Below are 27650 nucleotides of genomic sequence, written 5' to 3' on the forward strand. Positions count from 1 at the left end.
AACCAATCCAGAGCCCCTCCCCTCCTCCTAGCTCTGTCTGGTCCAGTCATAGGTCACTGCCAAGGGCGAGACTCCTCTCCCAGCCGGCATTACTCAGAGGTCATCCTGCAAACCTTGGGAGGGCGGGCAGGACAGGGAGTGACAAGTGGCACTCTGCCACGTTCTGTCTGTCCTAAATGTGATGAACAGGACTCAGAGGCAGGCAAATCTGCTACCGGGAGGACCCACCAGTTTACCAAATCTAGCTCCCCTGGGCCCAGTGGCCAACCCAGGGAGACAAACAGGACAAACACATCCCAAGTGGCCATAAAGTGGAGCTTATCTTGGGAAGCAGAGAGCAAGCATAAGCCTGGACCTAGCCTGGGGTGGGGAGCCTTTAAGTTGAAAGAAAGTACCTAAAAGGGCAAAGACTGGGGGTCTCTGAGTTATCATTCCAGGGCGGGGGAGAAAGAGGCCTCCTTGCAGCCTGTTACACAGATACACAACGGACACTTCATAACAACCTTTATTGCCAAAAGAAACTACTCTGCCTGCTCCACCCACCCTCCTGCAGGACCAGAGAAAAGGGGCCTTGGGACCCCAAACATGAACGAGCAACAAAAAGGGGCTCAACCCAGCAGGAAGCAAGCCCCACTGCAAGGGTTCCAGGTGCCCGCCTTTTCACCCTGAGCAGGTGAAAATCCAGGCCCCAGTGCGGTTCTGGGAGAACAGGAAACTGAAAGCAGTGTGAGGGACAGGAAGTGCAAATACCGAAGGAGGACTGGCCCTCAGGAAGCAGCAAACATGGGCCAGGCCACGGCCACAGGTGGACAGGAGGTGCCCTCACTCCTCCTTCTTGTCCGTGGGACCATCTATCTTCATCTAAAAAGGGACAAAAATAAAAATAAAAAAGCGCTGGAGTGGCACACTCCTCCTTTTCGCCCTCTGGCACCTCCACCCCAGAGGCCAGGTATGGCACTACTTTCCCCCAAATGACAGGTATCCAGGTGACAAAAGTCCCCACCCTCAGCAGTACTCCAAAGCCTGCAAGGGTGGGATTAGCCTCAATCTAGTGAAGTCCTCAATCCGAACACCAGCTGACCCCAAACCAACATCTTCTCTTGGACCCCACCCCACCCCTGCCCCCATGTCCACAGCTCAACTTCCAGGCCTTTCGGAGTCCCTTTCAAGTTCCAGGCCAGGCTCTTCCCAACACTACACACCTTTTTTAGTTCTTGCCGGCAAACCTGTCCAACACTGAGGCTATTGGCCCCCTCTGGGGGCTAGGCCCCCCCTCTTCAACCACTGTGGTGCCCAAACTTGGGCTGCCAACCACCCAGACACGCTGTCAGAACTTAGGAGTGTTTACCTGGCCCTCATGCCCAATTTTCAGGCCATCTGAGCTTCCAGATGCAGCTACTTTGAGGGCTCAGACCAGGCCTGGGAGCACAGGTGATGGCAGTGACTAGCACCTGCTGGGCTGGGGACAGCCTGCAATGCCCCAGCTTTTTGCTCCTACATCACCCTGCAGCCCCCTACAGAGTAAAGGCCAGGGGCCAGTCCTGGAGTGGACACCAGACCAGGGATGGGGATCACACAGGGAAAAAGTCCACTCGACACTGATGCTGGGCATGAGGCCAAGCCCACCTTAGTAAGTGGCTGCCATCTGCTAGGCCACATCCCTCCTGCCCAAGAAAGGCTGCTGGGCCCAGACTCAGCAGCGACGGAGAAAGGGGAAGCGAGAGAGAGGGAACAGCCCCTACTGCCAGGGCCTCTTGAAGGGCCTGCGGCAGGAGGGCAGTGGCCTCCTCCGCGCAGAGGGGCCTCCCATCCAACAGAGCAGGCTGGGGCATGCTGACCTGCATCTTCGAGTGCTCCTCCAACAGACGGTCATATTCCTTGGTGAGGCCTTCAGATTGCTTCCGCATGGCCAGAGCCTCGTTTTCAGCTTTCTCTAGTTCTAAGTGATGAAAAGATGGGGATTAGCAGAGAAAACTCTGCTTGTGTTGACACCCAATACAGACCCTGAATCTGTCCCCAATGAGGTCTAGGAGACCACTCTTCTCAAGAAAGCTCCTCTGCGGGCTGCCCCGAGAGCCCCCAAAATGGGGAAGTTAGCCAACTAAGCTGAGGGAAGCGAGCAAATACCAAGGACCACCAGCCCCTTTAATGAAGATACCCGGAGTGGCTTCTAGAAGGGATGATTTCAGGAAGTCTGAAGGCATGGGACAAACATTCTGAGAATATTGGGATTGACAGCAAGAGGCAGGGAGCAGGAGCCCAGCCTGGAAGCTGAGGACAGGAGAGGAATGTTGGAGAGGCCTTCAGGAAGGCCCACTTGCTGTGGGGTTTTGGGGAACATCTCAACCAGCTCTCATTTAGTCTCCTGAGTTCTTTCCTTCCCTGCCCGAGAGCCCCTGGTGACAACAATGCCCGTACCCATGCCTGCCTGGCACAGGGTGAGATGCTCTGGAATTAGTTTTCAGGCCTCTGTGACTCCCAGGGCCCTCCCTCAGCGGGCCGCCACGAGCACTGCTAAATCACCGAGCCCCACAGGCTGTCTGAGCTGGATGATAAGGGTGTCACTTGTTTGTTTACACCCAGCTCCTGAGCCCGCGTGTTTGTTATTAATACTTTGGCACGAGAGCAGTAGCAGCCACCAGCGGAGGCTCCAGACTTCTGGGGGCCAGGGGACACCTGAGGACAATGCTCACTTTGCTTGTTGGTGGCCAGTTCATCCTTCAGCTTCTTCAGCTCAGCCTGCAAGTCACTGTTCGCTAACTCCAACTTCGTCTCTCTGGCATCCAACTTGATTCCACCACCAGCAGCTTCCTAGGAAGAGTGCCAAGGGCCTGGTTACTTGGGAGAGAGGGAGGGAGAGGGGTAGAGAGAGGGAGGAGGCGGGGGAAGGGGGGAAGAGGAAGGAAGGCACTCCAGCACCATCCTCCCCACTGAGCTGTGATTCCTCAAGCTGCCTGGGCACTCGCCCCTTCGGAAATGTCAGCACGGAACTGGGCCACTGCTTGTTCCTAGCCATCAGGAAAGGCCAGAGCCAGCAGGGCCACCTGTTGCGGCTCACAGGGCACACACTCTGCCCACCCTGGCCCCCAGCCCTGCTTCCTTTCTCAGCAGCTCCTCAGAGTTTACCAGTCCATCCAATGAGTCACCTTGCTGTCATCTGGGGATGGCTGCCAGTCACTCCCAAGTGACCAATGCTCCTCCTTCCTCCCCGCCAGGTTCCACAGCTCACTCTGGCCAAGGAGCCCCAAACTCGACCCTACTGGTCCAACTCTATCCTGCCCCTGAATCCAAGCCCATCAGCCTCCTTCCCAGCTTGGCTCACACCTCACCTCCTCTCTCAGACCTTCTAGGATTGGCTACACCCCATCCCTGCCTCATCCCCAGCTGACAGCAATGCTCTTCTGTGTTAACTTGCCCACTGGTCACAGCGCAGGGCTCAGTTCACTAGGGAGCCAGTTTTACAGGAAAGAGTCTGGCCTAAACGTAGCAGGTAGAGGGGAGAGCAGCAAGAGCACCACCTCTCGTGCCCAGCCCCCCACACCCCTCCTGTACTGAGAGAACTGCCTCTTTGCCCCTCCACCTAATTCTTCAGCTTTTCCAATAACTAGTGTCACTGATAGGCTCACAGTGGCCCATCAAGAATGTCACATGATGGGGTCAGGCAGGCAGAACTCACCTGCTTCAGCTGCTCATTCTCTTCCATATACTTCTTAGCTGCCTCACTAGCGCTCTCTGCCTGCTTTTTAAAGGCTTCATTGGAGGCAAGCAGCGTGGCCTGCTGAGAGATGAGGGTCACCAGGCGTCTAAGCAAGCTGTGAATGTTTACAAAAAGGAAGATGTGAGCAAAAGAAAGAGGGGAAAATGGCTGACATGAATTTCTCTTGGTTGCTCCCGCCCCATGCCTGCCTCCAGCCGAGACCTGCCCTCTTGGATTGCCAGAGCAGCCAAGCGAGACGCTGCAGGCCTAGATCTGGCAACATGAGGGAAAAGGTGGACCAGGAGCTGTCCTTTGCACCAGAATGATTAACACTGCCCCCAAATGGCAGGCACAGGAAACAGGAGCCTGACAGGACACCCAAGTGGGATGAGCTACACAGCCTAAGGGCCTGAAACCTAGCACCTTCCAGGTCAGGACCTGAAAGTGCCAGAGAAGCCAGAACAGTGTTATTTTCCTCAACGCAAGGTCAGGTTCACCCTAAACAAGCAGTTAGTGACTGGGGGCGCTTCCAAAAAGCCAGCCAAATCCTTACACCTATCATATGAGGCAGGGGAGATCATTGCCCCCATTTCACTGGGGAGACACTGAGGCTCAAAAGGTTAAGGTGACTGACTGGTCAAGGTCAAGAGCCAGAAGTGGGTGTGGCTACAACCCCTACCCCTGTCTGTCTGACCCCAAGGCCTAAACTGGGAACAACTATACATTTTCAGTGTTCAAGGACCCACTCCCAGGTCCACTGAGAGAAATGGAAATGGCTCTTTTCCTCCCCACCCCCATCCCAAACATGTTCTACAGGCAGCTGCTGGAACACATCTGTTAGATAACATTGCCACACTGAGGTCCTCTGCGGCTATGGGAACAGAAATGAAGAATCAGGGCCAGCCAAGCCATAAGAGGCAAACAGACAGCAGTTGGGGGCACACGCTGTTCCATTTCCTGAAGTCACCCTCAAATGGTCCAAGGGGTGCGGATAGACAACTCTCCCCACACACCTGGGGCGGGGACCCAAGCCAGCCATAGCTTGGAGGAAGACATGGTATGTGCAGGAGCCCTGGGAAAGCCTGCTTTACCCAGACCCGCCAGCTGGCCTTCATGGGGTTCTCATGGACACCTGCTACTCAGGCAGCCCGAGGGAACAGCAAGTAAACAAGGCAAGCTCTCGCTGACAGGACATGCAGGACCGAGGGCCCAGAACCCGGCACTTCCCAGATTAGGACCTAGAGCCTGGGTCGTCAGAACCCCTGTCAAAAACAAGGACTTAGAGGGGAGCAGGCTCCCGGGGACCTGAGACGCCCACCTTGCTTCCTGGGTTGGGGACAGGTTCTAGGGGCCCATGGCAGTACTGGGAGAGCCAGGCCACTGGTTCCTGGCAGGAGGGGAGAGTTTCCAGTGACATGTGCTCTCTAAAATTAGCAGCCGGGACCTCGTGGCCCAGGGCTCAGGTTTCCCTGTCTCAGCCCCTGCCTGCCCACCAGCCTGCCCCCCACTGGGCTTCAGCCCTGGAGGTGGAGGGAGTTCCCGGGTACCCCAGAAGCCAGAGAGAAGACGTACCTGACTCAGAGGCAGTGGAAGTCACTGGAGGGGCCCAGAAAGAAAGGCAAGTCTGACTAAGCCCCAACCTCCCAGCGCAGAGCCCTTGGGCCAATCCCTAGCTGGAGCAGGGAGGGGGGAGGGCATGTGTGCCACCTGGTGGACCCAGCAAGCAAAGCTGGAGAGGCGAGCCCAAGGGTGACACTGCTCCCTAACCGCCCCACCAACAATGCTGGGCAGGCAGCTGACTCGGGCAGGACTCCAGCAGTGCTGTGTGAGGTTGGGCCCAGGGTGGCGGCGGCGGCAGCAATGACAGCAGCAGCATAGCAGGGCCCATCTCTCCTCGGTACCCTCCCAGCCCATCCCCAGCTATGGAGCACCAAGGTTGCCAACAGGAGCCTGGGGAAACACAGAACCGAGCACAAGAGCCGTCCAGGGTCCTCCTGAAGCTTCAGCCTGCTCGCCCCAACCCCCACATCAGCTTGCAGCTCTTAGGGTCTCCCTCTCAGTGCAGGGCAGGCACCCCAGCCCCGTTTCATACCATGTTTTGTGCCATCCATGTCCTCTCCCTCCCTTCCTGTTAGACCTGTTTCTCTAACCTGGCCCAGAAAGATTCTGGGCAAATCTTCCCTCCATGAACCTCACTCCTCACCATTCTCCCTCCTGCCAACCCAAGCCACTCCCCCTCCTCCTCCTCCCTCTACTCCTAAACCTATGCCAATCTAAGCCACAGCCTGGCCAAGCCACTAGCAGGTCCATTAGAGCCATAACTGCCCAATCCAAGGAGTGCCCTGGAATCCTGGGGGAGGGGGGTGTTCACTCTGCAGCATTGGAGCAGCTAACAGAATCCTCCCTGCCCTTGATTCAAGCATCCTGGCTGCCTGCCAACCCTCTCACTGACAGGGTTTATCTCAGCCCAGACCCTATGCCCAACTGCCCACTAGACCATGGCTGCTGAGTGTCCCCAAGACATACCCAATGCAGCTGTCCACAAGGGCCAGATCACCCCTGCACCTCCCAAGCTCTCAGGTCTCCACCACCCAAGCCACTGTCTAGTCCTATCCATTTCAACTCCAGACAGACAACTCCCCGAGTCATCCCCATCACAACTTCTGTCCTGGGTGGTTTTAGCAGCTACTAACTGGCCTCCTCCCTAGCGCTGACTGTACTGCTTGGCAATACATGCCCTAAGACAGTGATCAGCAAACTCATTAGTTAACAGAGCCAAATATCAACAGTGCAACGATTGAAATTTCTTTTGAGAGCCACATTTTTTAAACTTAAACTTCTTCTAACGCCACTTCTTCAAAATAGACTCGCCCAGGCTGTGGTCTTTTGTTGAAGAGCCACACTCAAGAGGCCAAAGAGCTGCATGTGGCTCGCAAGCCGCAGTTTGCCGACCACGGCCCTAAGGGAAGCCAGTAATAGGGCACTGAGGGAATACACAAGGGTGCATCGATGTGTTTGGGAGAGACTGGGGGGTGGAGGGTCACAGGGGGAGTGTTGGAACTGGATCTTGACAAGATAATCTGATCATGTCACCCCTCTACTTCCATCCCTCCTAACACCTGCCCTCAGCCTCTGGCTGGCACACAGCTCTCTGCTCTAGTAACACCAAACCACTGGCCCTTCTTGGAACATGCAAGGTTCTCACCTGCCTTGTTTCCCTGTCCCTGCACTCAGCGCTCCAATCTGCAATGGCTCCTCCCCTTCTGTTTGTGAATGCTTGCTGATGACTCAAGACCCAGCTCAATTTCTGCCAGCCCCCAAAAAGCCTCTCCTGACCCTCCCCTGTGCCCCATCCAGTTGCATTCGTCTGGCTTGTTCTCCTTATCGCTCTGCATGGCTTGTTCCTTGTCTGGCTGCCCGGGGACCAGGGACTGCACCTTTGATCTCTAGATGGACCCCCAAGGCCCTTGAGATGACTTCCCCACTCTCGCATGTATGAGGCTGCACCTTAAGCCAGGGGTGAAGGCACATCTGGGGCCCTGGCTCTTCCCTGACCGGGCTGCACTGAGGGGGACACAGGACACGGAGCTTGCCCGTGCAGCAGCAGGGTGGGCAGGAAAGAGAGGCAGAAAGCCACTAAGTCAGGCCCGTGTGGATGAGCAAGCTAGGCTGGCGGCTGCAGTGGGAGCTGAGAAGGCACTCCGAGAAGCACTCATCACCACAGCCGCAGCAGAACCCAGTGTCCTGGACCTCATCCACAGGGTGTTCCCATAGGGCCCCAGGCTAAGCCAAGAGCAGCGCTCCCTAGCAGGCCAAATAGGCCTGCCCAGGAGCTGGCTGGCCTTCTAGAACTCTCACTGCCCCTGACACACTAAGCCCCATGCTTTTGCACCTTCCCTACACTCACCCATCAAGACCCAGCTCCAACACTCCCCCAGCCCCTCCCAAACACATCAATGTGCCCTTGTGTGTCCCCTCAGTGCCCATGATGGAAGATGCTGAGCTTCACACTCTCCAAGTCTCAACAGCCCAGGAGGTGTCACCCTGGAGAAAATGCTGAGGTACTGCTTCTCCTTCTCTTGCTGGTTAGCCTACATCGTTCTCTGCTTTATCACCCAAACACTGTTACGGGGGTAAATGCTCTTAGCTACCCATTTCTGGACAACAGGTTAGACAGAAATCAGGAGCCAAAGAGATTTCCCAAAGAAACATGGCTGACAGAGGGGCCCAGGTTCTGGGTTAAATGCCCCCAGTGACCGAGGGAAAAGCCAGCACATGAACTTTGAGAATCCAGAGGTTTTCTTGGCAGACTAATATCACTCCCAAATACCTGAATTCAACATAAGTTTCTTGGTAAGATGTTTTTGGACACTGAACAGGACTCTCGTGCTTTTATAAAAGGTTGAATAAACAAGAGAAGGCAGGATAAAGTGAGTCTCTGTAAGAACACTGGAGAACTAGGGCCAACCATATCAAGTGGGAGAGACGTGCTTCATATCCTGTCTCCCTCCTGTGGGCTTAACAGGAAGTGGGACAGAAGTAAGGGGGAAGGTCCTTCCAAGTCCCGACTGGAATATTCTATGGTTATGATCCTGCCCGCTTAGTATTTACCAGGGACCTCTCCTAGGTGCCACACCCACAGGTGAGTTGGGTCACTCAGTCCTCGGGAGCCACCAGATCACAGGTGGGCGGGCAGCTCCCCTTCACCTTGCTGCCCAGTACAAGTGGGAAGCTGGCGCCACAGCGCCACCTGTTGACTCTCCAAGCTGACTACAGCCCTGCCCCAGGCAGGGCTTCTCAGAGTGGGTGGATTCTGGGTGAACTTGCCCTCAGTGGTCCAAGAAAACAGGAGGGTGCCCTAGCAAGGAACCAAAAGCCAGGCATTACCCCAGAAAACGGCTTCTAACGTAGAACTGTAAGAGAGCAGAAGCCGCCCCAGGAAACTCTCACTCTGAAGAGTCTGGAGTAAAGAAAATAAGGAGACAGCAGAGCAGATGCAGGCACAACTTCACTCAGGGCTGCTGGAGTAAATCTCAGCATATCCACTCAGCCTTCCTCCAGCCCTGGAACAGAGGTTGTAGAAAATGCGGAGGGGGAAACATCCCTGTGACAACTCCAGCCAAAGACCCAGCCACCCTGACAACAACAAAGTCAGCTAGAGGGGGACAGGGCAGGGGTATGCGGTCAGTCTTTCCATCGACTGCCTGTCCTCCACCCTCTTAAGCTGAAGAGTGCTGGGGGACAGGAGCAAGCTATGTTTCCAGGGGTTTTGTAGTGTGCCTTCTCAAAACCAGCCAATGGGTTTTGGGGGACAGAGAGCAACTGAAGGAGGTCAGACAACGCAGTCGAAGATTTTCTGAGACTAGCTGACTCCAACTAAAACATGCTGTTAGCCCACCTGGCTATGGAAAAGTAACCCTGAAGGCAGTGGCAGGGAAGGGGCCACCACTCCTGGATGTGTCCTACAAGGCCCTAGAGTCCAAAGGAAAATAAGCAATGCCTCCAGCAGGAGGCCCGGTGTGCTCAGAGCCTGGGGGTGGGGAAAGAATCAAGGACAAGAGGTGGCTTCACCTACGCTGACCAATACGAAGGCCACCAAATGCAGTTTCCCAGTTACACAAGCCACACTCCTCACAGCGACTGTTTCCGTTTTATAGAGATGGGTTTGGAGGACCCCGTTGGTCGCTTCTCATCCAGGACCCTGTTCTCCACTTCCTCATCCTCTGCCTTTAGGTCAAAAGCTGGAATCCTCAGGTTCTGAGAGAAAGGGGCCTTCCTGGAAGGGTAAACTTTTGATGAACTTGGAATCAGGAAGAAGGAACCCCTGCTGGCTTGGCACTGAGCCCCAAAGGTCATTCATTCATTCATTGTTTGTTTTTAGTGTGAGGAAGAGAATTCTTCAGCCCAAATCAAGTAGCTGAACCATCTATTTTAAAGTCAATGCTCATTCTTATGCATGTCAGATAATCCTTCCTGGACTCTTCATAGGGAAGACCCACACACACTTTCCTGCAGACCCCCTTCATCAGTGCCCCTCCTAAGTGCAGCACCTATAGGACACTGGCACACTACTGTAGCTGGGGTGAGCTTGGCTTGGTGGGGACTAGGAGTCAATGGACTTATCAAAAAGACTCTTACCATGCCCTGGTCACTGTGGCTCAGTTGGTTTGAGCGATGTCCCGTGCACTGGAAGGTCCTAGGTTCAATTCCCAGTCAGGGTACATATCTAGGTTGCCGTTCAATTTCCGGGCAGGGTGTGAACCAATGGCAACTGATTGCTGTTTCTCTCATCTCTCTCTCTCCCTCTCTCTCTTCTCCCTACCTCCCTACAAAATATTTTTAAGACACTATTTTTTTAAGTCTGGCCAGTATAGCTCAATTGTTGAACATTGAGCATGAACCAGGAGGTCCCAGTTCAATTCCTGATCAGGGCACATGCCAGGGTGGCACACTCAATCCTCAGTGTGAGGCGTGTAGGCGGCAGCCAATCAATGATTGTCTCTCATCATTGATGTTTCTCTTTTTGAAATCAACAAAAATATATATTTTTAAATTTAAAAACCCAGATCTAGACTGCTATTATCACTGTATTCTTAGGAAATTATGGCAGCCAACAGATGCACAGATCAAGTGGATCTAAAGACCCAAAATCCCTCTGGCTGGCCTTCTACAGCAGTGTTCCCTCCACTTAAATCACTATCTTTGGGTAGGCCTGAGCACTGGGATTTTTAAAAATACCTGTTAGATACCAATATAAACAAATAAATTATAGAAAAGAAAAATAAAGCCTGCAAGGTAATCAGGGAAATGTAAGCAGGCACTCATAAGTTTATATTATTAAGGAATTACTATAAAGTTCTTGTAGGAGCCGGGACCGGTTTGGCTCAGTGGATAAGAGCGTCAGCCTGCGGACTGAAAGGTCCCGGGTTCGATTCCGGTCAGGAGCATGTACCTTGGTGGCAGGCACATCCCCGGTGGGGGTGTGCAGGAGGCAGCTGATCGATAGCTCTCTCTCATCGATGTTTCTAACTCTCTATCCCTCTCTCTTTCTCTCTGTAAAAAATCAATAAAATATATATATTTTTAAAAAGTTCTTGTAGGAGAGGTATTAGCGTGCTTATTTGTTTTTTTAATGTTTTTTTATTAATGTTGAGGGAGAGAGGAAGAGAGAGGGAGAGAAACATTAATTGGCTGGCTGCCTCCCTACCAGGGATCAAGCCCCCAATCCGGGCATGTGCCTTGACCCGGAATTGAACCAGCAACCTTTCAGTGTATGGGAAAATGCCCAACCATCTCTCTTCAAAGCAATAAACCAAATTATTTTGCCTGTAAACATGACATCTGGGATTTGCTTCAAAATAATCCAGAGCCAGGGCACAGTGGGGGATGGGGGCAGATAAAACAAGAGTGGAGGACGTTTACTGCTAAAGCTGGGTGACATTCACAGAGGACCATTCTATTCTGCCTCTTCGTGTATTTCAACTAAGCAAGCAGTCTGTTTTGGGCTGAGAACCCCGTAGCATCATCCAACCGGATACCCAGGGCCCCAAAGACATCTCAGCTTGCCTGCCTCCAACTCTTTTTCCTCTTTATTTTCATGCCTCCAACTCTTATTTGGCCTCTACCTGGGAAAGCCTTTCCCCCACCTTCACGTCATGGTCGCAGCATCATGACTGGCACTTGGGGAATGTTTAATAAATGGTAACATTTATCAGTATCACCCCAAGTATTTTGTGGGATTTTTCTCACGTGTGTGGTAGGCTGTGTCAGCCCAAGTAGGGAAAGGAAGAGAAGGCCAGGTCTTGGTTTTCAGGGGTCTTATGTTCTGGGTTGAGTATGGGTGGTAGCAGAGTAGAGTAGGACAGAGAGGACAGGTATAGCCTGTCTCCTGCCACTCCTGACTTATCCACCCTGCTCTGCCTCCCTTCCCAACTTAGCCAGTACCTACGGAGGTTTAGGTATTGAGTCCGTGCCTCTCAGTGAGATGTGTACAAACACACACTAGTGAGACAAGACAGTAAGAGAGAGGAACAGGATCCAGAGGCCCAAAGAGCCTGGCCTTCACTCAAGGGCACCAAGGTTCATCAGCTTTTGCAGTAGCTCAGCCACTAACTTAGTGAGGTGCAACGAGCCACGACCACAAGTCTTTCAAGTTCATGTTCGGCCCTATTTCCACAGCCCTTTATGAATCTATACACGTGTTTACAAATGTTTCCCTTTTAAAAACTCAAGTTCCATTCGAATCAACCCCACTTAGACAACTGTGGATTGAGAGGCAGCTAACCTACCTGCTGTTCACTTCCTCCTAGCTTTCATATCTCCCTGCATTTGTTCACCATGACAACCATCCTCAGCATAGAACACAGAGCAGGTTGGGGGTAGGGCACAAGCTCCTGATGACTCTATTTGGATGGAACTGATCCATGGGGCGGCCACTCATGGGAGTTAAAACCCCGCCCAATGACACAGCTATGGCATTATGGGGCCACACTTCAGCACCTGGTCCCTAAAAATTGAATTGGAGCCTGGCAATCATTCTGCCGAAAACCCACATAATACTAACTCAACAGAAGGCGGGGGCAGACTGAGAGAACTGGCTCTCTAAAGAATTCAGAGTAGTCGCCAACGATGCCTCTTTGCCCTAAAAGCGCACAAGCTATTCTTTCTACAACATGGCTTGAGATAAGAATCAGACCCTCCTATTCTGGTAATTATCTCATCTTCATCTATCTTCTCCTCCCTTTGGAAATTGGGATGCTTGCCTGTCTGTAGTCTTCCAGAATCTCTCCCGCCTGCAATTCCACCTACAAACAACTGCAAGATCCTCTAGACATAATGTCATGAAGCACAAGTGGAAGCTAAGTCATTGTGAGTAGCTAGGCACTTTAGCGTACCTTTACCCTTCTAAGATTTCAAACATTTCATCCCAATGCCTCCTTGACCCTGCCCGCCATTCTTTATTTGACACAGAAACATTAAGGGGACTTCTTCTCCATGTCCTATACTGTGCTTCACAATACAGAGTTCATTGCAGGGTTCCGCCTTCCTTATACTATTCTTAAGTTCTGTGTGTTCTTCTGGGGAAGTCCTTGCTTTTCGCCCTGTCCTTCCTATCTTTCAAATGAGATATGAGCTGGCTAGGAAGCCCTGAGTGCTTCTGTAGTCCCTCAGACTTGCAGTGCCATCGTGAGCCAATCCCCCCTCCCAGCTCTTCTGCAGATGGAGTCAGAATCCTGATTTGCCTTCCTTTCAGTCTCAGCCTACAAGATCATCATCTTTTTCAGAGGTTCCAGAAACACTAAAATTCTAGAGTCTGTGTCCGACTCCTCATTTCCCAACTCCGATCAGTTGGCTAACCTTAAAGAGCTGTCTGCCCTTTCCAGCACCACCCCTGCCACTTTTCCAACTCTGACCCAGAGAGGGCGGGCTCACCTGAGCAACTGACTGTTTTTCTGCAAAACTGAAACCCAGACAGGTAGTCATTCTAATGCCTAGTGAAAAAGGATGTCCAGGTAACGGGTGGTGGGAGATCCCAGCCTAACCAAGGATCCACACACTCACCCTGCTTCTGAGTATCCACACAGTGAGTGCCATCCTGATTCCTCTGGAAACCCTTGGCCTGAGTGTTATGTCTACCCCCTGGTAGTCAGCATACTTGAGAACAGCCAGGGCCCCAATCAGAACCCCTGTGAGCAAGAGGCAGTAAACCAGCCCCAAGCTCAAAAGGTGCTTCCTATCAGTCTAGTCTTGCCCAACTAGCCAACCCCATGACCCTGACCAAGGCATTCAATTTTACAAAAGAAAAAAAAAGGAAAGAAACAAACACTCAGACTGCCAAGGATCAGAATGTACTCCTAGAGGTCTAACATCTGGGAAAGCCCTAGGGACACAGTCTCAGCCCCTTCATGCCTTACCCAATCCTACAAAGGCAAGAAACCAGTTAAACCTTCTGCCTCTCCCAGGGGAGGGAAACATCTCACTCCACACTGTGTACAGAGAGCAAGCTGCTAATGCATTTGCCCTAAGAGAGCACGTGGCAAATTGGGGCAGAGCCAGAACTCGCATCTTCTAACCTTCCAGCCAGTCCTGTCTCACTCTTCATGCTGCCTCTGGAGGTCAGGGGGAAAAATCAGAGGTCTCTGGGGAAATTGTGTGGATCCCCTAACATAGACAGGCCTCGGGTTCAAGGCCATCAACTGAGGAATCAAGGTCACAGCCCAGAGGTCCCTTCACAGTCCTCCCCCGCTCCCCACTCACAAGGACAACAGCAAGGAAAAGCCAGCAATGTAGAGATTCCTCTGGGCACGGAAAAGCTTCATGTGGAAGTGCTCCACAGCTCCAGGGTTGTTCTGGAGGTTCACCTTCTCTGTCACGTCGTCATACTTCCAAATCTCACGTACAGCATCTGTGGTGGAACAGAGAGGAGACCCAGGGTTTAGCTCCCTCTGGAACAACTCCAGACTGTCCAGCTGAGACAGTGTGAGTTGGGTAGGTCTCGATTCCCTCTAACCATCTCCCACTATCACCCCTTCTACACACACACCTCACGGAATGCCCATCAGAGCTCTGCCATCAGACCCTTTCGCTCCGCCAGCTTTTCTCACATCCCTTCCTGGCCCTATTCTACCCAGGCCACAGGCTTGCTGTGTCGAGATGCTAACCAAGTCAGGCATTGCTAGCCAGGAGCAGCCCCCTTTCCCATGGTCCCCCCAATGTTGGGTTCTGTCTATCTCAAGTCAAGCAGGCCACCAGCCACCCCACTGATAAGTCAGGGTAGTCCCGCTTATGGAAATGACTGCTGAGGAAGTAGGAGCTGCCTAGGAGGCAAAAACTAGAAGATGCCTGCTAAAGATTCAAGGATTTTCATCTCTAAGCTTTATAATGGATTTTATTACTCAAACCATTTTACTTAGATTAAAAAAGGCATTTGTGCTCATCAAAAATTCAAACATTCCAGAAATGTGGAAAAAGAACCCCATAACACAATCATGTCCAGCAGGGTATACAATATGTGGCCATCATATCTAAAGCTGTCATTTTCAGTCACATTACCCTGTTATTTTCTTGGTAATATACACCCTTATCTGAAATTACCCTAATTATAGGTTTATTCTGTCTCCCCCAAATTAAACTAAAAATTCAATGAGAACAGAAATCCCCAGGGCCTAGTGCAGTTTAGGGTACACAAAGGGCATGCAAGTAACTCCTAAATAGTAAACAGCCTCTGCTCCTGAAAGCTGTTGTTAGATATACAGTACTCAAGTTTATAAATATTTTTACATCTATATTTGTATAATAGAAATGGAACCATCCATAGCTACTGCTTTCTCCCCTACACCCAGACATATGTTTAAATCAGTACATAAAGGACTACCTAAAGAGGGCTCTTAACAAACCCCATATAAAAGGGGCACAGTATCACTGTATGGACATTGTCTGATTCTTACTTAATTCCTGGCTTGAGACTGCTTGGTTTTTAAGTTGATTTTACATTATAAAAACCTACCTTTCCTGCTGGGACCGGTTTGGCTCAGTGAATAGAGCGTCGGCCTGAGGACTGAAAGGTCCCCCGGGTTCGATTCCGGGCAAGGGCATGTACCTTGGTTGCGGGCACATCCCCAGTAGGGGGTGTGCAAGAGGCAGCTGATCGATGATTCTCTCTCATTGATGTTTCTAACTCTCTATCTCTCTCTTCCTCTCTGTGAAAAATCAATAAAATATATATATATTTTTTTTAAAAAAAGATATAATATTTAAAAAACAAACAAAAAAAACCCTACCTTTCCTTACTGGTACCTTTATGTTAAATCTGAATTGTGCCCTGGCAGGTGTGGCTCATTTGGTTGAGCATCATCCCATACACTGAAAGGTTGCCAGCTTGATTCCCAGTCAGGGCACATGCCCAGGTTGCAGGTTCAATCCCCAATCAGGGTGCATGTGGGAAGCAATCAATAGATGTTTCTCACATCAGTTTATCTCTCTTCCCCTTCCTCTCTTTCTATTGATAAAAATCAACTTAACCCTAACAGGTTTGGCTCAGTGGATAGAGCGTCACCCTGAAGACTGAAAGGTCCCGGGTTCGATTCCGATCAAGGGCACATACCTTGGTTGTGGGCACATCCCCAGTAGGTGGTGTGCAGGAGGCAGCTGATCAATGTTTCTCTCTCATTGATGTTTCTCTCTATCCCTCTCCCTTCCTCTCTGTAAAAAAAAAAAAAAAAAATCAATAAAATACAAAAATAAGTAAAAATCAACTTTAAAAACATTTAAATCTGTATCTTAAAGTGAGCACTCTCCAACACTATTAGCAGGGGTATAAAGTAGGCAACTCACCTATTTGCAATGGATTGCATGTTCCTCCTCTCTCCTCACATTCCTATGTGGAATACTAATTCCCAACGTGATGTTAGGAGGTGGGGCCTTTGGGAGGTAATTAAGTCATGAGCACAAGGCCCTCATGAATGGGATCAGTATCCTTATAAAAGCGACCCTAGAGAAATCCCTCACCGTCTTCTGCCAAGTGGACACAGAAGGCTGTAGTCTATGAACCAGGAAGAGGGCTCTCTCAAGACACCAATTCTGCTGGCACCTTGATCCTGGACTTCCAGCCTCCAGAACTATGAGAAATAAATGTCTGTTTATTTAAGCCACCCAAATTTATGTTATTTTTGTTACAGTAACCCAAACTAAGACACAGAATTTAAAATGTTCATTCCCTTGGATTCATCAATTCATAAATGTGCAATAAAATTAGGATGCCTATAATGAAGGAATTAGCCCTAGCACATTTGGCTCAGTGAACAAAGGATCGGCCCAAGGACTAAAGGGTCCCAGGTTCAATTCTGGTCAAGGGCACATATCTTAGTTGCAGGCTCGATCCCCAGAGGCAACCAATCAATGTGTCTCTCTCACATTGATGTTTCTCTCTGTGTGTCTCTCCCCCTCCTTCCACTCTAAAAATCAATGGGAAGCCGAGACCGGTTTGGCTCAATGGATAGAGCGTCGGCTTGGGGACTGAAGGGACCCGGGTTCGATTCTGGTCAAGGGCATGTACCTTGGTTGCGGGCATATCCCCAGTAGGGGGTGTGCAAGAAGCAATTGATCCGATGACTCTCATCTATGTTTCTGGCTCTCTATCTCTCTCCCTTCCTCTCTGTACAAAATCAATAAAATATATTTTTTTTTAAATAATAATAATAAAAAAATCAATGGGAAAATATCCTTGGGTGAAGATTAACAAACAGAAAAAAAGAATTAAATTATAGTATAACCATATGATGGAATACAACTACCTCACAGATGAGTTTTCAACATTGAAGCAAGATCCTCCACCAACAAAAAGATTATGACTTGCTGAAGGCTCAGATGGTTAGCCTTTTTAACAGCAAAACAAAAAAATTTAATCTTTACCCAAGGATATGTTTTTATTGATTTTAGAGAGAGAAAGGGAAAGGGAACCATCAATGTGAGAGAAACATTGATAGATTGCCTCCCGTACAGGCCCCAACTAGGGTTCGAACCCACAACCTAGGCATGTGTCCTGACTGTGCCTCAAACCCGCCACCTTTTTGGTGCACAGGACAATACTCCAACCAACTGAGCCACCCGGCCAGATCACAATAAAGTATTTTTAGCTAAGGTATTTATATTACTTTTATAAACATAATAGAGGCCGAGTGCACGGAATTCGTTGGGGTGGGGACCCCCTCAGCCCAGCCTGCACCCTCTCCAATCTGGAACCCCTCTCACAATCTAGGACTGCTGGCTCCCAACTGCTTGCCTGCCTGCCTTCCTGATTGCCCCTAACCGCTTCTGCCTGCCAGTCTGATTGACGCCAAACTGCTCCCCTGCCAGCCTATTTGCTCCTAACTGCCCTCCTCTGCAGGCCTGGTCGCCCCCAACTTCCCTCCTCTGTCAACCTGATCCCTCCCAACTGCCCTCCCCTGCTGGCCATCTTGTGGCAGCCATCTTGTGTCCACATCAGGTAGGATCTTTGACCACATGGGGGCAGCCATCTTGTGTGTTGGAGTGACAGTCAATTTGCATATTACTTTTATTATATAGGATTGCTATTAAACACTTAACATACTACAGTATAATGTAAACATTAAATTTTATATGCACTGGGAAACCAAAATAGTTGTGTAACTCGCTTTGTTGTGGTATCCATTTCATTGGTCTGGAACTGAACCCACAATATCTGAGGTATGCCTGTATAGTCAGCCCTCTGTGTCTGTGGATTCCACATCTTTGGTTTCAACCCAGTGTGAATATTTGGAAAAAAAATATTGCATTGTTGCTATTGTGTATTATGTAGTTAGGCCTATGATGGTCATGTCTTTACTGAACATGTACTGACTTTTTTGGTCATTATTCCCTAAACAATACAGTGTAAGAACTGTTTATATAGCACTGTATGTATGAGGTATTATAAGTAATCCATAAATGAAGTATATGGGAGGGTGTGCATAGGTTATATGCAAATACTACACTACTTTACATAAGAGACTTGAGCATCCATGGAATTTGTTATCCATGCGGGTCCTGGAACCAATTCCCCAGGGATGACGATATTACACAATCTTTAAAAAGAATGAAACTGCCTTTCCTGTCGCGAGTTGCGAAGAGTCGGTTCGAGAGCCTTTTGAGAGCCGAGGATTGAGAGCTTCTTCGCGCCCGGGGGTCTGCGCCCGGCCGTCACCATGCCACAAAACGAGTATATTGAGTTACACCGGAAGCGCTATGGATACCGTTTGGATTACCATGAGAAAAAGAGAAAGAAGGAAGGTCGAGAGGCTCACGAACGTTCAAAGAAGGCAGAAAAGATGATTGGGCTGAAGGCTAAGCTCTACCATAAGCAGCGCCATGCTGAGAAAATACAAATGAAAAAGACTATCAAGATGCATGAAAAACGAAACACCAAACAAAAGAATGATGAAAAGACTCCACAAGGAGCAGTACCTGCATATCTGCTGGACAGAGAGGGACAGTCCCGAGCTAAAGTACTTTCCAATATGATTAAACAAAAACGAAAAGAGAAAGCGGGAAAATGGGAAGTCCCTCTGCCCAAAGTTCGTGCCCAGGGAGAAACAGAGGTATTAAAAGTTATTCGAACAGGAAAGAGAAAGAAAAAAGCATGGAAGAGGATGGTTACGAAAGTCTGCTTTGTTGGAGATGGCTTTACTCGAAAACCACCTAAATATGAAAGATTCATTAGGCCAATGGGCTTACGTTTCAAGAAGGCCCGTGTAACGCACCCTGAACTGAAAGCGACCTTTTGCCTGCCAATTCTTGGTGTGAAGAAGAATCCCTCCTCCCCACTTTATACAACCTTGGGTGTTATTACCAAAGGTACTGTCACCGAGGTGAACGTGAGTGAGTTGGGCCTTGTGACACAAGGAGGCAAGGTTATTTGGGGAAAATATGCCCAGGTTACCAACAATCCTGAAAATGATGGGTGCATAAATGCAGTCTTACTGGTTTGACAGCAGTTTCATATAAGTAACTTTGTAATAGTTGAAGACTATACATCAATCAGAAAAATTCCTTTACTATGTTTCTGAGTGCTATCAAACAGCTTACATGTCTGCAGTCCTCAAGAGAATTATTTATTCTATTGTAAAGAATATTAAAATGGCCCAGTTTTATAAAAAATAAATAAATAAATAAAAATAAAAAAAATAAAAAGAATGAAACTGCTGTAACAAGATGTTTAAGATACAATAAGTGGGAAAATGCACATTCCAACAGTGTATAGTATATTAATAAAGACAACAGCACAGCCGAAACCGTTTTGGCTCAGTGGATAGAGCGTCGGCCTGCGGACTGAAAGGTCACGGGTTCGATTCTGGGCAAGGGCATGTACCTTGGTTGCGGGCACATCCCCAGTAGGGAGTGTGCAAGAGGCAGCTGATCGATGATTCTCTCTCATCGATGTTTCTAACTGTGTTTCTCTCTCTTCCTCTCTGTAAAAAATCAATAAAAAATATATATTTTTTAAATTCTTAAAAAAAAAAAGACATCAGCACAGAAAATGCTCATGGAACTGTGCAATAAAGCATTAGTGATGGTTATCTGCGAGATATGGAACTATGGTGAGACAGAACTGTGGAAGAGTTTAACTTTTTAGGTGAAGTTTCTGAATTTTTAAAAATATTACTTTTGGCCAAAACCGGTTTGGCTCAGTGGATAGAGCCTCGGCTTGGGGATTGAAAGGTCCCGGGTTCGATTCCGGTCAAGAGCATGTACCTTGGTTGCGGGCATATCCCCAGTAAGGGGTGTGCAAGAGGCAGCTGATCGATGACTCTCTCTCATCGATGTTTCTAACTCTCTATCTCTCTCCCTTCCTCTCTGTACAAAATCAATAAAATATATATTTTTTAAAATATTACTTTTGTGACTTAAAAAAAAAAAAGCATATTTTTCTACACTGTCATCAGCAACTAGGAACCCCATCACCTTAAGGACCACATTGGCCTATGGCAAAGAGCAGATTGGGGATGAGGGTGTTAAGCTATACTAGCCCAAGTCACACAACAGTGTGCTGCTCTCCGTATCTCAGGCCTCTAGCCCAGGGCAGTTGACCCTGGACCCTCATCAAGCCCAATCCCCACTCAGATCTGCCCTAGGCCCCTCTCACTGAAGACTAGGGGCCAGCCAGGCTACAGCTCTAGCTGGTATGCCCATTACCTTTCACTAGTATTTACTACTAGCTATCATTTATATTTGTAGAAGACTCTACAGACCTTTCTAGATTACAATTCTTACATTAGGGCAGGAAGCAACCTGTCATCATAGCAGGATTTGTCTCTCTAGAACTTTCAAGCAATTCCTCAACTCCAAAAAAGAAGAATGGCGCCTTTGCTAACTATTGGGTTCTCTGTAAGGGGCCTTCCTGGCCCACTTGGGTGTGTTAGGAAATAGAGAGCACCTAGAGTCTGGTTTGCAAAAGGGCAAAGCTCAGAGGAAATACCCCTAGCAAGTCCCTCCCCATCCCAATTCTTACCCCTATCCCACATTCAAAAGCAAAAGCACATGAAAAACCTGGCTTTCTGTGCTCAGGGGATGACGTTCACATTCCCTACCCCTGCGGGCTCAGAGGCTGCTCAGGGAGAGGACCCTGATTGGAAAGACGTACCTCATGGTGGAGACTTACCAAGGATTTCAACAGCAAGGTATGCGGGCAGCTGGCACCCACCATACATGTCTGAGAATAAGCGGCCACACCTGGCCTATGCAGAGGTAGTCCTGCCTGAACACATCCTGTCAGGCCCTGAGACATTTAGGAAAGAGAAATGCCTAACACAGTAGCTAGTGGGTGGGGCCATGCAAGTTCCCCTAAACTAAGGCTCCTGGGCCTCCCACGCCCCCTGCTGGTTTTTTAATTATTGTTTTTTCGTTGATTTTAGAGTTAGAGAGGGAGGAAGGAAGGGGGGGGAGAGAACGGGGGAGGGAGCAGGGCAGGGAGAGACATCAATGTGAGAAACAGATCAGCTGCCTGCAACCTGAGCATGTGTGCTGACTAGTAGTAGAAATCTAACTGGTGACCTTTTGGCATACCAGACAACGCCCAATCAATTGAGCCACACCAGCCAGGGTCCCCTGCTGCATTTCTGTCGTGGACTGGGAAAAAAGGAGTGCTCTGAGCTTAAGCATCATACCTTGGAGACAGGACCATTTTCTGTGGCAGAGCCGAGCCAATACTTTGGGAGTCCAAGCTTCACTAATTCTGCTGGTCTCTGAATAATCATGCTACCAGAATGTCGCAAAATGTTTGCCTTCCATCTTAGTACCACCTGCCCCAGACCCCATGCCTGGTATGCCTAAGGACCAGTTTGTCTTTTAAGCCCCTGCTGGTGTGCTCTTCAATGTGCGGTTTATAGAACCTCAGAGCTGGAAGAACCTGGAAAGACCTGAAGTTTGACCCAGATCCAGAGAGGTCTGGGATCTGCTCCCTAGATATGCTGCAAGACTTCTTGGTCATCCCTATACTACAGGACACAGCAGCTTCTGTCCCATTCCCCTAATCATGGCGTACTTCAGGCATGGAGGGAGAGACTGATGCTACTGTCTAAGTGATTGGAGAGCAGTAATACTTAGACCAAGGTCAGCAAGGGCCAGTGAAGATTCTCTTGGTTTCAGTTCTGGAATGACTCAGAGGAGCTGCCCCAGAGACATGAAGTGGTCAGCACAGGGTCCACAAAGACTGCTGGTCAGAGTGAAGGCCCTGCCAAGTACCCTTTTTGGGGAGGAAGAAAGTCTCTTCCCCAAAAGAGAGACACTTAGGTGGTCTGTCTCTGAAAAGCCAAAACTGTAAGCTACACGTGAACATGGCACAGAGCTTTACAGCAAAGGCCGCGGCAAGGGTCTAGGTCAGGTAGCTGCCCTCAGCCACAGCTCACTCACCAATGACCAGCAGCACAAGGATGGCAATGAGGACCACAAAGAAGGTGTTGCTATAGGTCACTACCAATTCCACCAGCCGGGACTTGAATATCTTCTGCCATCTGTGAAGAAAACAAAAAGGGCTGTAGAAAAAGAACATACTTGGGCTCTGGCTCTTAAGAACAGAAACCCAGTTTTGCAGTCTTCTCCAATGGCTGAATTTATCATACAGACTCAGACTCAGCTGCTTGGATTTTTCCAATTTATGACAGCCATTCAAGAGTGGTTGCCGGGACCGGTTTGGCTCAATGGATAGAGCGTCGGCTCGGGAACTGAAGGGTCCCGGGTTTGATTCCCGTCAAGGGCATGTACCTTGGTTGCGGGCAGATCCCCAGTAGGGGGTGTGCAAGAGGCAGCTGATCGATGACTCTCTCTCATCGATGTTCTAACTCTCTCTCTCTCTCCTTTCCTCTCTGTACAAAATCAATTAAAAAAAAAAAAAAAAAAAGAGTGGTTAACCTGTTAACCGAGCAGGACCTATAAATACGTCAAACATAAACAATATTGGGAACGGGTAGGACGTATGAATACGTCCTTGAAATATGTTGTGCCCTGAGAGGGACGGTATATATTTTTTGTAATCTTTATAATTGTTTGTAAAATTTATAATTTTTTAATTTGATGTTTCCATTTTTTTGTTGGTATTCTTTTCTATTTGCTTGTAATTCTGTATTTTCCTTTGTGCTTTATATATAAATAAGCGAAAAAATATATATTTCATTTATTTTAATTAAGTATAAATAAAAAAATAATAATATAAAATTACGTCCACTGGGCATGACGTACTGACACGTCCTAGTGAAAGAGTATGCACCCGTTGTACATTGTGTAATTAAAAAGGGAACTCCCTGGTTAATTAAGCCACTGAAACCGGTTTGGCTCAGTGGATAGAGCCTCGGCCTGCGGACTGAAAGGTCCTGGGTTCGATTCCAGTCAAGGGCATGTACCTTGGTTGCAGGCACATCCCCAGTAGGGAGTGTGCAAGAGGCAGCTGATCGATGATTCTCTCTCATCGATGTTTCTAACTCTCTATCCCTCTCTCTTCCTCTCTGTAAAAATTCAATAAAATATATATTTTTTTTTAAAAAGAGTGGTTACTGCGGACTGAAAGGTCCCAGGTTTGATTCTGGTCAAGGAGGGCATGTACGTTGGTTGCGGGCACATCCCCGGTAGGGGGTGTGCAAGAGGCGGCTGGTCGATGTCTCTCTCTCATCGATGTTTCTAGCTCTCTATCTCTCTCCCTTCCTCTCTGTAAAAAATCAATAAAATATATTTAACACACACAAAAAAAAGTGTGGTTAAACCCAACTGGCATGGCTCAGTGGCTAAGCGTCAACCTACGAACCAGGAGGTCATAGCCGGTCAGGGCACATGCCAGGGTTGCAGGCTTGATCCCCATTGGGGGGCATGCAGGAGGCAGCCAATCTTTAATATTGATTCTCTCTCTCTCATCATTGATATTTCTCTCTCTCTCCCTCTCCTTTTCTCTCTGAAATCAATAATAAATGTTTTTAAGTGGTTAAAAAATAAAGATGCTTGTCCATACATAGAAATTTCTAGAACCAGTCATAAACACTGGTAGTCACTGGGGAAGAAAATGGGCAACTTACTTTCCACTGCATTTCTCTATGTAGTCTTCAAAATGCTTGTCACATAAATATTATTGAAGTTGTTTTTCCATGTGAGTAATCTTGGTTCATCTAGAATGCCACCACCCTGATTATGAAGCAGACCCATCCTCCCTTCATTTCCTCCACAAATACCTCAGAATGTAGCGCTATCAGAGAAGAGCCTTCGAAAATGGTTAATGTAATCACAATGCCATCACCAAACCTCAAAAAAATCAGTAAGTAGCCCTCACTATCAGAGCCAGAATCCCAGTCCAATCGTTGCATTTTTAAATAGCTGGCTTGTCTGAGTCCAGAGACAAGGCTCCTATTCGGTATTTAGTTGGAAAGTCTATATATATATATAAAAAAAAAAAAATATATATATATATATATATATATATATATGAATGAAAGAAAAAAAAAGATAGAGAAAAGTATCCTTCTTAATCTATGAGCCTTTCCTTTTGTTTTCTATCCCAATTTATTTATGCAAAAACCAGGTCGTTTAGCCTACAAAGCCTCCCTGATAGCAGCTCCCAGGAGGCCTGTTTCTGTATTTCCTACAAATTGTATGAGATGTGAAGATTCAAGATATGGCTTTTGGCAAAAACATTCCTTGGGTAGTGCTATATACTTTCTATAGTATCACATCAGGTATATGCATTTTTCATTAAAAACAGTGTTTTAAAAAAAATATTTTAAATTGATTTCAGAGGAATGGAGAGGGAGAAACATAAATGATGAGACAGAATCATCAATCGACTGCCTCCTGCAGGACTCTACTGAGGATCAAGCCTGCAACCGAGGCATATGCCCTGACCGGGAATGAAATCATGACCTCCTGGTTCATGGGTCAATGCTCAACTGAGCCACACGGGCCAGGCTAAAAAGAGTTTTTAAAAATCTCTTTGCTTGTTGGTTGGAGCACTGCCCATAAACCAAAAAGCTGTGGGTTCAATTTCCCCATCAGTGAACATACTTAGGTTGAAGGTTTGATTCCTAGGCCGGGCACATATGGGAGGCAACTCATAGATGTTTCTCTCTCACATCAATGTCTGTCCGTCTCTCTCTCCAAAAATCAATAAAAAGCACATCCTCAAGTAAGGATTTAAAAATATATATTTATGGCCCTGGCTGGTATTCTCCGTGATTAGAGCATTGGCCAGCCCACCAAAGAGTCACAGGTTCAATTCCTGGCCCTAGTCAGGGCACATGGGGGAGGCAACCAATCAATGTGTCTCTCTCACACTGATGTTTCTTTCTCTCGCTCCCTTCTTCTCAGAAATCAATAAAAGTATATTTTATAAAAATAAAAAAGCGCCAAAACCGGTTTGGCTCAGTGGATAGAGCGTCGCGTCGGCTTAGGGACTGAAAGGGCCCGGGTTCAAATCTGGACAAGGGCACGTACCTTGGTTGGGGGGCACATCCCCAGTGGGGGGTGTGCAAGAAGCAGCTGGTCGATGTTTCTCTCTCATCGACGTTTCTAACTCTCTATCCCTCTCAATTCCTCTCTGTGTAAAAATCAATAAAATATATATATTTTTTAAAAGGAGTTTCTTTAAAAAAATAAAAATAAAATAAAAGCAATGGAAAAAATGCTCAGGTGAGAATTAACAAAAACAAACATATATATATATATATATATATATATATATATATATATATATATATATATGATGTATGTATCTGTGGAGACTCAGCCTCACTTGTAATTTTCTAATTTAAGTCAGAATGTGTTCATGTTATAGGCAATTAAACATTAATTTCCAATTAACTTTTAACAGGTCCTTTGTTCATTAAAAGAGAATATGGCTTCACCCTGCATAGGCTGAGTAATGCTCATGAGGCTACTACGCAATGCCAGTGAGACTAGTTTAGTAGGACAAAAGTCGCCAAATAAGCAACAACGTGACCCCGTGGTGCAAGTCTTCTGGATCCCACATTGTCATCCTCCAAATCCCAGGAACCCAAGAGGAAGAAGCGGGAAGGCCTCATTCCCAGAATCGTAACCAGAGCTCGGTCTTGTCCCCATTGGGGCATTCAGAAGACCAGAGGCAGGGTGCCCAGGAAAGGAACTCGGCGAGATATGACAAAGCAGATGTGAAAGGTTGGCAACAAACACAACCCCTGTCACCCCCCCACCCCAGACACGTTCAACCTGTTTCTGTCTGGCCCTAATTCCAGGGTCTACCAACTTTACACACGTAAGCTTTGGGGCTTGGCAACAGTCTCGTTCTTCTACGCCTGCCTGCTTGTTCTGCAGGCCATACCTTTTGGGTGAAATGAAGGGAATGCAGAGAAGCAGCACAGCAAAGACCTCTGCATAGAGGAAGGTGGCAACTGCAGTCCACTGCAGGCTCATCCTGTTGTTAGAAGATTTCCAACAGCGAAATGTGAGCTTCTCTCCTACAGGGCACAGGACGAACAGGAGTCATGCAAACTGGACAGCCATGCTACCCTGGGAAAGGGGGGCTCCACTCAGCGGGGAGAGACTTTCGCACTCATGCACAAAGGCCTGCCCCACTTCCACCTGCCGGGGCGGAGCTACTTTGCTGCCCCCTCCAGTATGTGCGTCAACATGTCCAGAGCCACCTTCTGGACAATTCCTTTCCCGTGATGTCCAAGAGACACCTGGTACCTGTTTAAGGGGGAACGTGTTTTTCACAAAGATTATACAGATAGGAGAAAATTCTCGACTTTCCATCAGGCCCGCTCCCTTCCCGGACACGGGAAGCTCTCGGCGGAGGGCGGTGACTCCCAGCTCCCAGAGGGCTCCGTGGCGACAATATTTCAGAAACGCAGTTTCTCCAAAAGCCAGGGCACTTCCCCCTTCCCCGCCCCGGAGGCCCTTCCCTAAAACCAGCGGCTCCCTCGGGGGCTAGAACGGAGCTTAACGAGGCTTCCGGACTGCCGGGCCTGCCTCCAATGGGATGGAGGACTCGGAGTACCTCAAAAAGCCCACAAAGAGCGACTCCTAGAGGGCGGGAGCCAAGAGACACCAAGGGCCAAGAGCGAATGCAGCTCTCGACTAAGTACCTCACGGCCCCGTCCAAAGAAACTTCTAGAAGCAACTGTCTCCTCAGAAGCCGGAGGAGACCCTCCCGGCAGCCCTCGCTCGGCCAGTCCCACAGCCTTCCTGGAGGCGCCTCGACGTGGCCCTACCCCGGCACGCCCCCCCTCCCCCCAATTCCCAGGCTCGAGGCTCCTCCGGAGGGGCTCGGCCACCGCACTCCGCCACCACAGCCGGTCCTCACGCCCCCGGAGCCGAGCTCTGCCCGCCGCCGCGCCCACTTCCCTCAGCCCAACCCTGCCCCCTCACTCCCGGATCCGCCCTCGACGCCAGGACCCCTCCCCACTGCCCGCCGCTTTCCGTCGTCGAAGGACAGAGGCGACCAGGGCGGCCCCAGAGCCCTGACAGGACTGCGGCCCCGCTCACCGAGTTTCTCACAGAACCGAGCACGCTCCTCCGCTGCCGCCAAACTCTCCCACCCTGGCTCTGACCACGCCCCTTCCCCCCACAGCCGGAAACCGGAAGCGCAGACAGGGTCCCGCCCCTCTCCCAGGCGAAGCGAGGCCCCGTAGGCTCCGCCCACGGCCGCTTTCCGCCCCGCCCCCCGAGCCGCTGCGTCGATTCCCAGGACTTGGGAAGAAACGGAGCTTTGGAAGCGCAGGAGGGCGGGGCGAGGCCTTGGCGGGAAGACAAGGCGCTGCTTCTCTAGCCCGCGCGGTCCTCCCACGTCTCTTTGGTCCGGAAAGGGATTGGGGTCCGACCGTGGGGAGAGAACGGGGTGGGGCGCGGTGCGCCCGGGCTCCGCCTCCCGCGCCTCCTCCGCCTCCCGCCCCTCCTTCGCCTCCTCCCTTTCCCCCGACTCGCCCCTGGGGAGGGGTGGGTGGGTGGG

General features: G+C 49.3%; 2 protein-coding genes across 6 annotated transcripts; one reads left to right on the forward strand and one right to left on the reverse strand.

Moving 5' to 3' along the window:
- Positions 1–487: 487 nt before the first annotated feature.
- Positions 488–27336, reverse strand: BCAP31 (B cell receptor associated protein 31). 5 transcript variants are annotated; one of them, XM_036430017.2, is made up of 8 exons: positions 27188–27336; positions 26022–26157; positions 22103–22203; positions 13955–14102; positions 3682–3812; positions 2694–2813; positions 1839–1939; positions 488–861 (listed from the first exon to the last, which is right to left on the reverse strand). In XM_036430017.2, exons 2-8 carry the CDS (start codon positions 26111–26113, stop codon positions 823–825), a joined length of 732 nt encoding a protein of 243 aa, XP_036285910.1. In that variant the 5' UTR covers positions 26114–26157; positions 27188–27336; the 3' UTR covers positions 488–822. The 5 variants fall into 5 exon arrangements, with proteins under 5 accessions (XP_036285910.1, XP_036285906.1, XP_036285907.1 ...); XM_036430013.2 differs by having other exon boundaries at positions 2694–2811; positions 3677–3812; XM_036430014.2 differs by lacking the exon at positions 27188–27336 and adding an exon at positions 26300–26395 and having other exon boundaries at positions 2694–2811; positions 3677–3812.
- LOC118714706 (ribosome biogenesis protein NSA2 homolog) lies at positions 18346–19344 on the forward strand. Its single transcript, XM_036430012.1, has one exon. The coding sequence runs from the start codon at positions 18400–18402 to the stop codon at positions 19180–19182; it is 783 nt and encodes a 260-aa protein (XP_036285905.1). The 5' UTR covers positions 18346–18399; the 3' UTR covers positions 19183–19344.
- Positions 27337–27650: the final 314 nt, after the last annotated feature.

This window comes from Pipistrellus kuhlii, unplaced genomic scaffold (genome assembly GCF_014108245.1).
Source record: "Pipistrellus kuhlii isolate mPipKuh1 unplaced genomic scaffold, mPipKuh1.p scaffold_m20_p_100, whole genome shotgun sequence".
NCBI classification, from domain to species: domain Eukaryota; kingdom Metazoa; phylum Chordata; class Mammalia; order Chiroptera; family Vespertilionidae; genus Pipistrellus; species Pipistrellus kuhlii.

Excerpts from the sequence above, each read along its gene's own strand:
- BCAP31 (XM_036430013.2), bottom strand. The coding sequence starts at position 26,113 with ATGAGCCTGCAGTGGACTGCAGTTGCCACCTTCCTCTATGCAGAGGTC. Across the intron at positions 14,103-22,102 it reads CCTTGTGCTGCTGGTCATTG|ATGCTGTACGTGAGATTTGG; the intron begins GTGAGTGAGCTG and ends GTTCCACCACAG. Across the intron at positions 862-1,838 it reads AGGAGCACTCGAAGATGCAG|ATGAAGATAGATGGTCCCAC; the intron begins GTCAGCATGCCC and ends GTCCCTTTTTAG.
- LOC118714706 (XM_036430012.1), top strand. The coding sequence starts at position 18,400 with ATGCCACAAAACGAGTATATTGAGTTACACCGGAAGCGCTATGGATAC.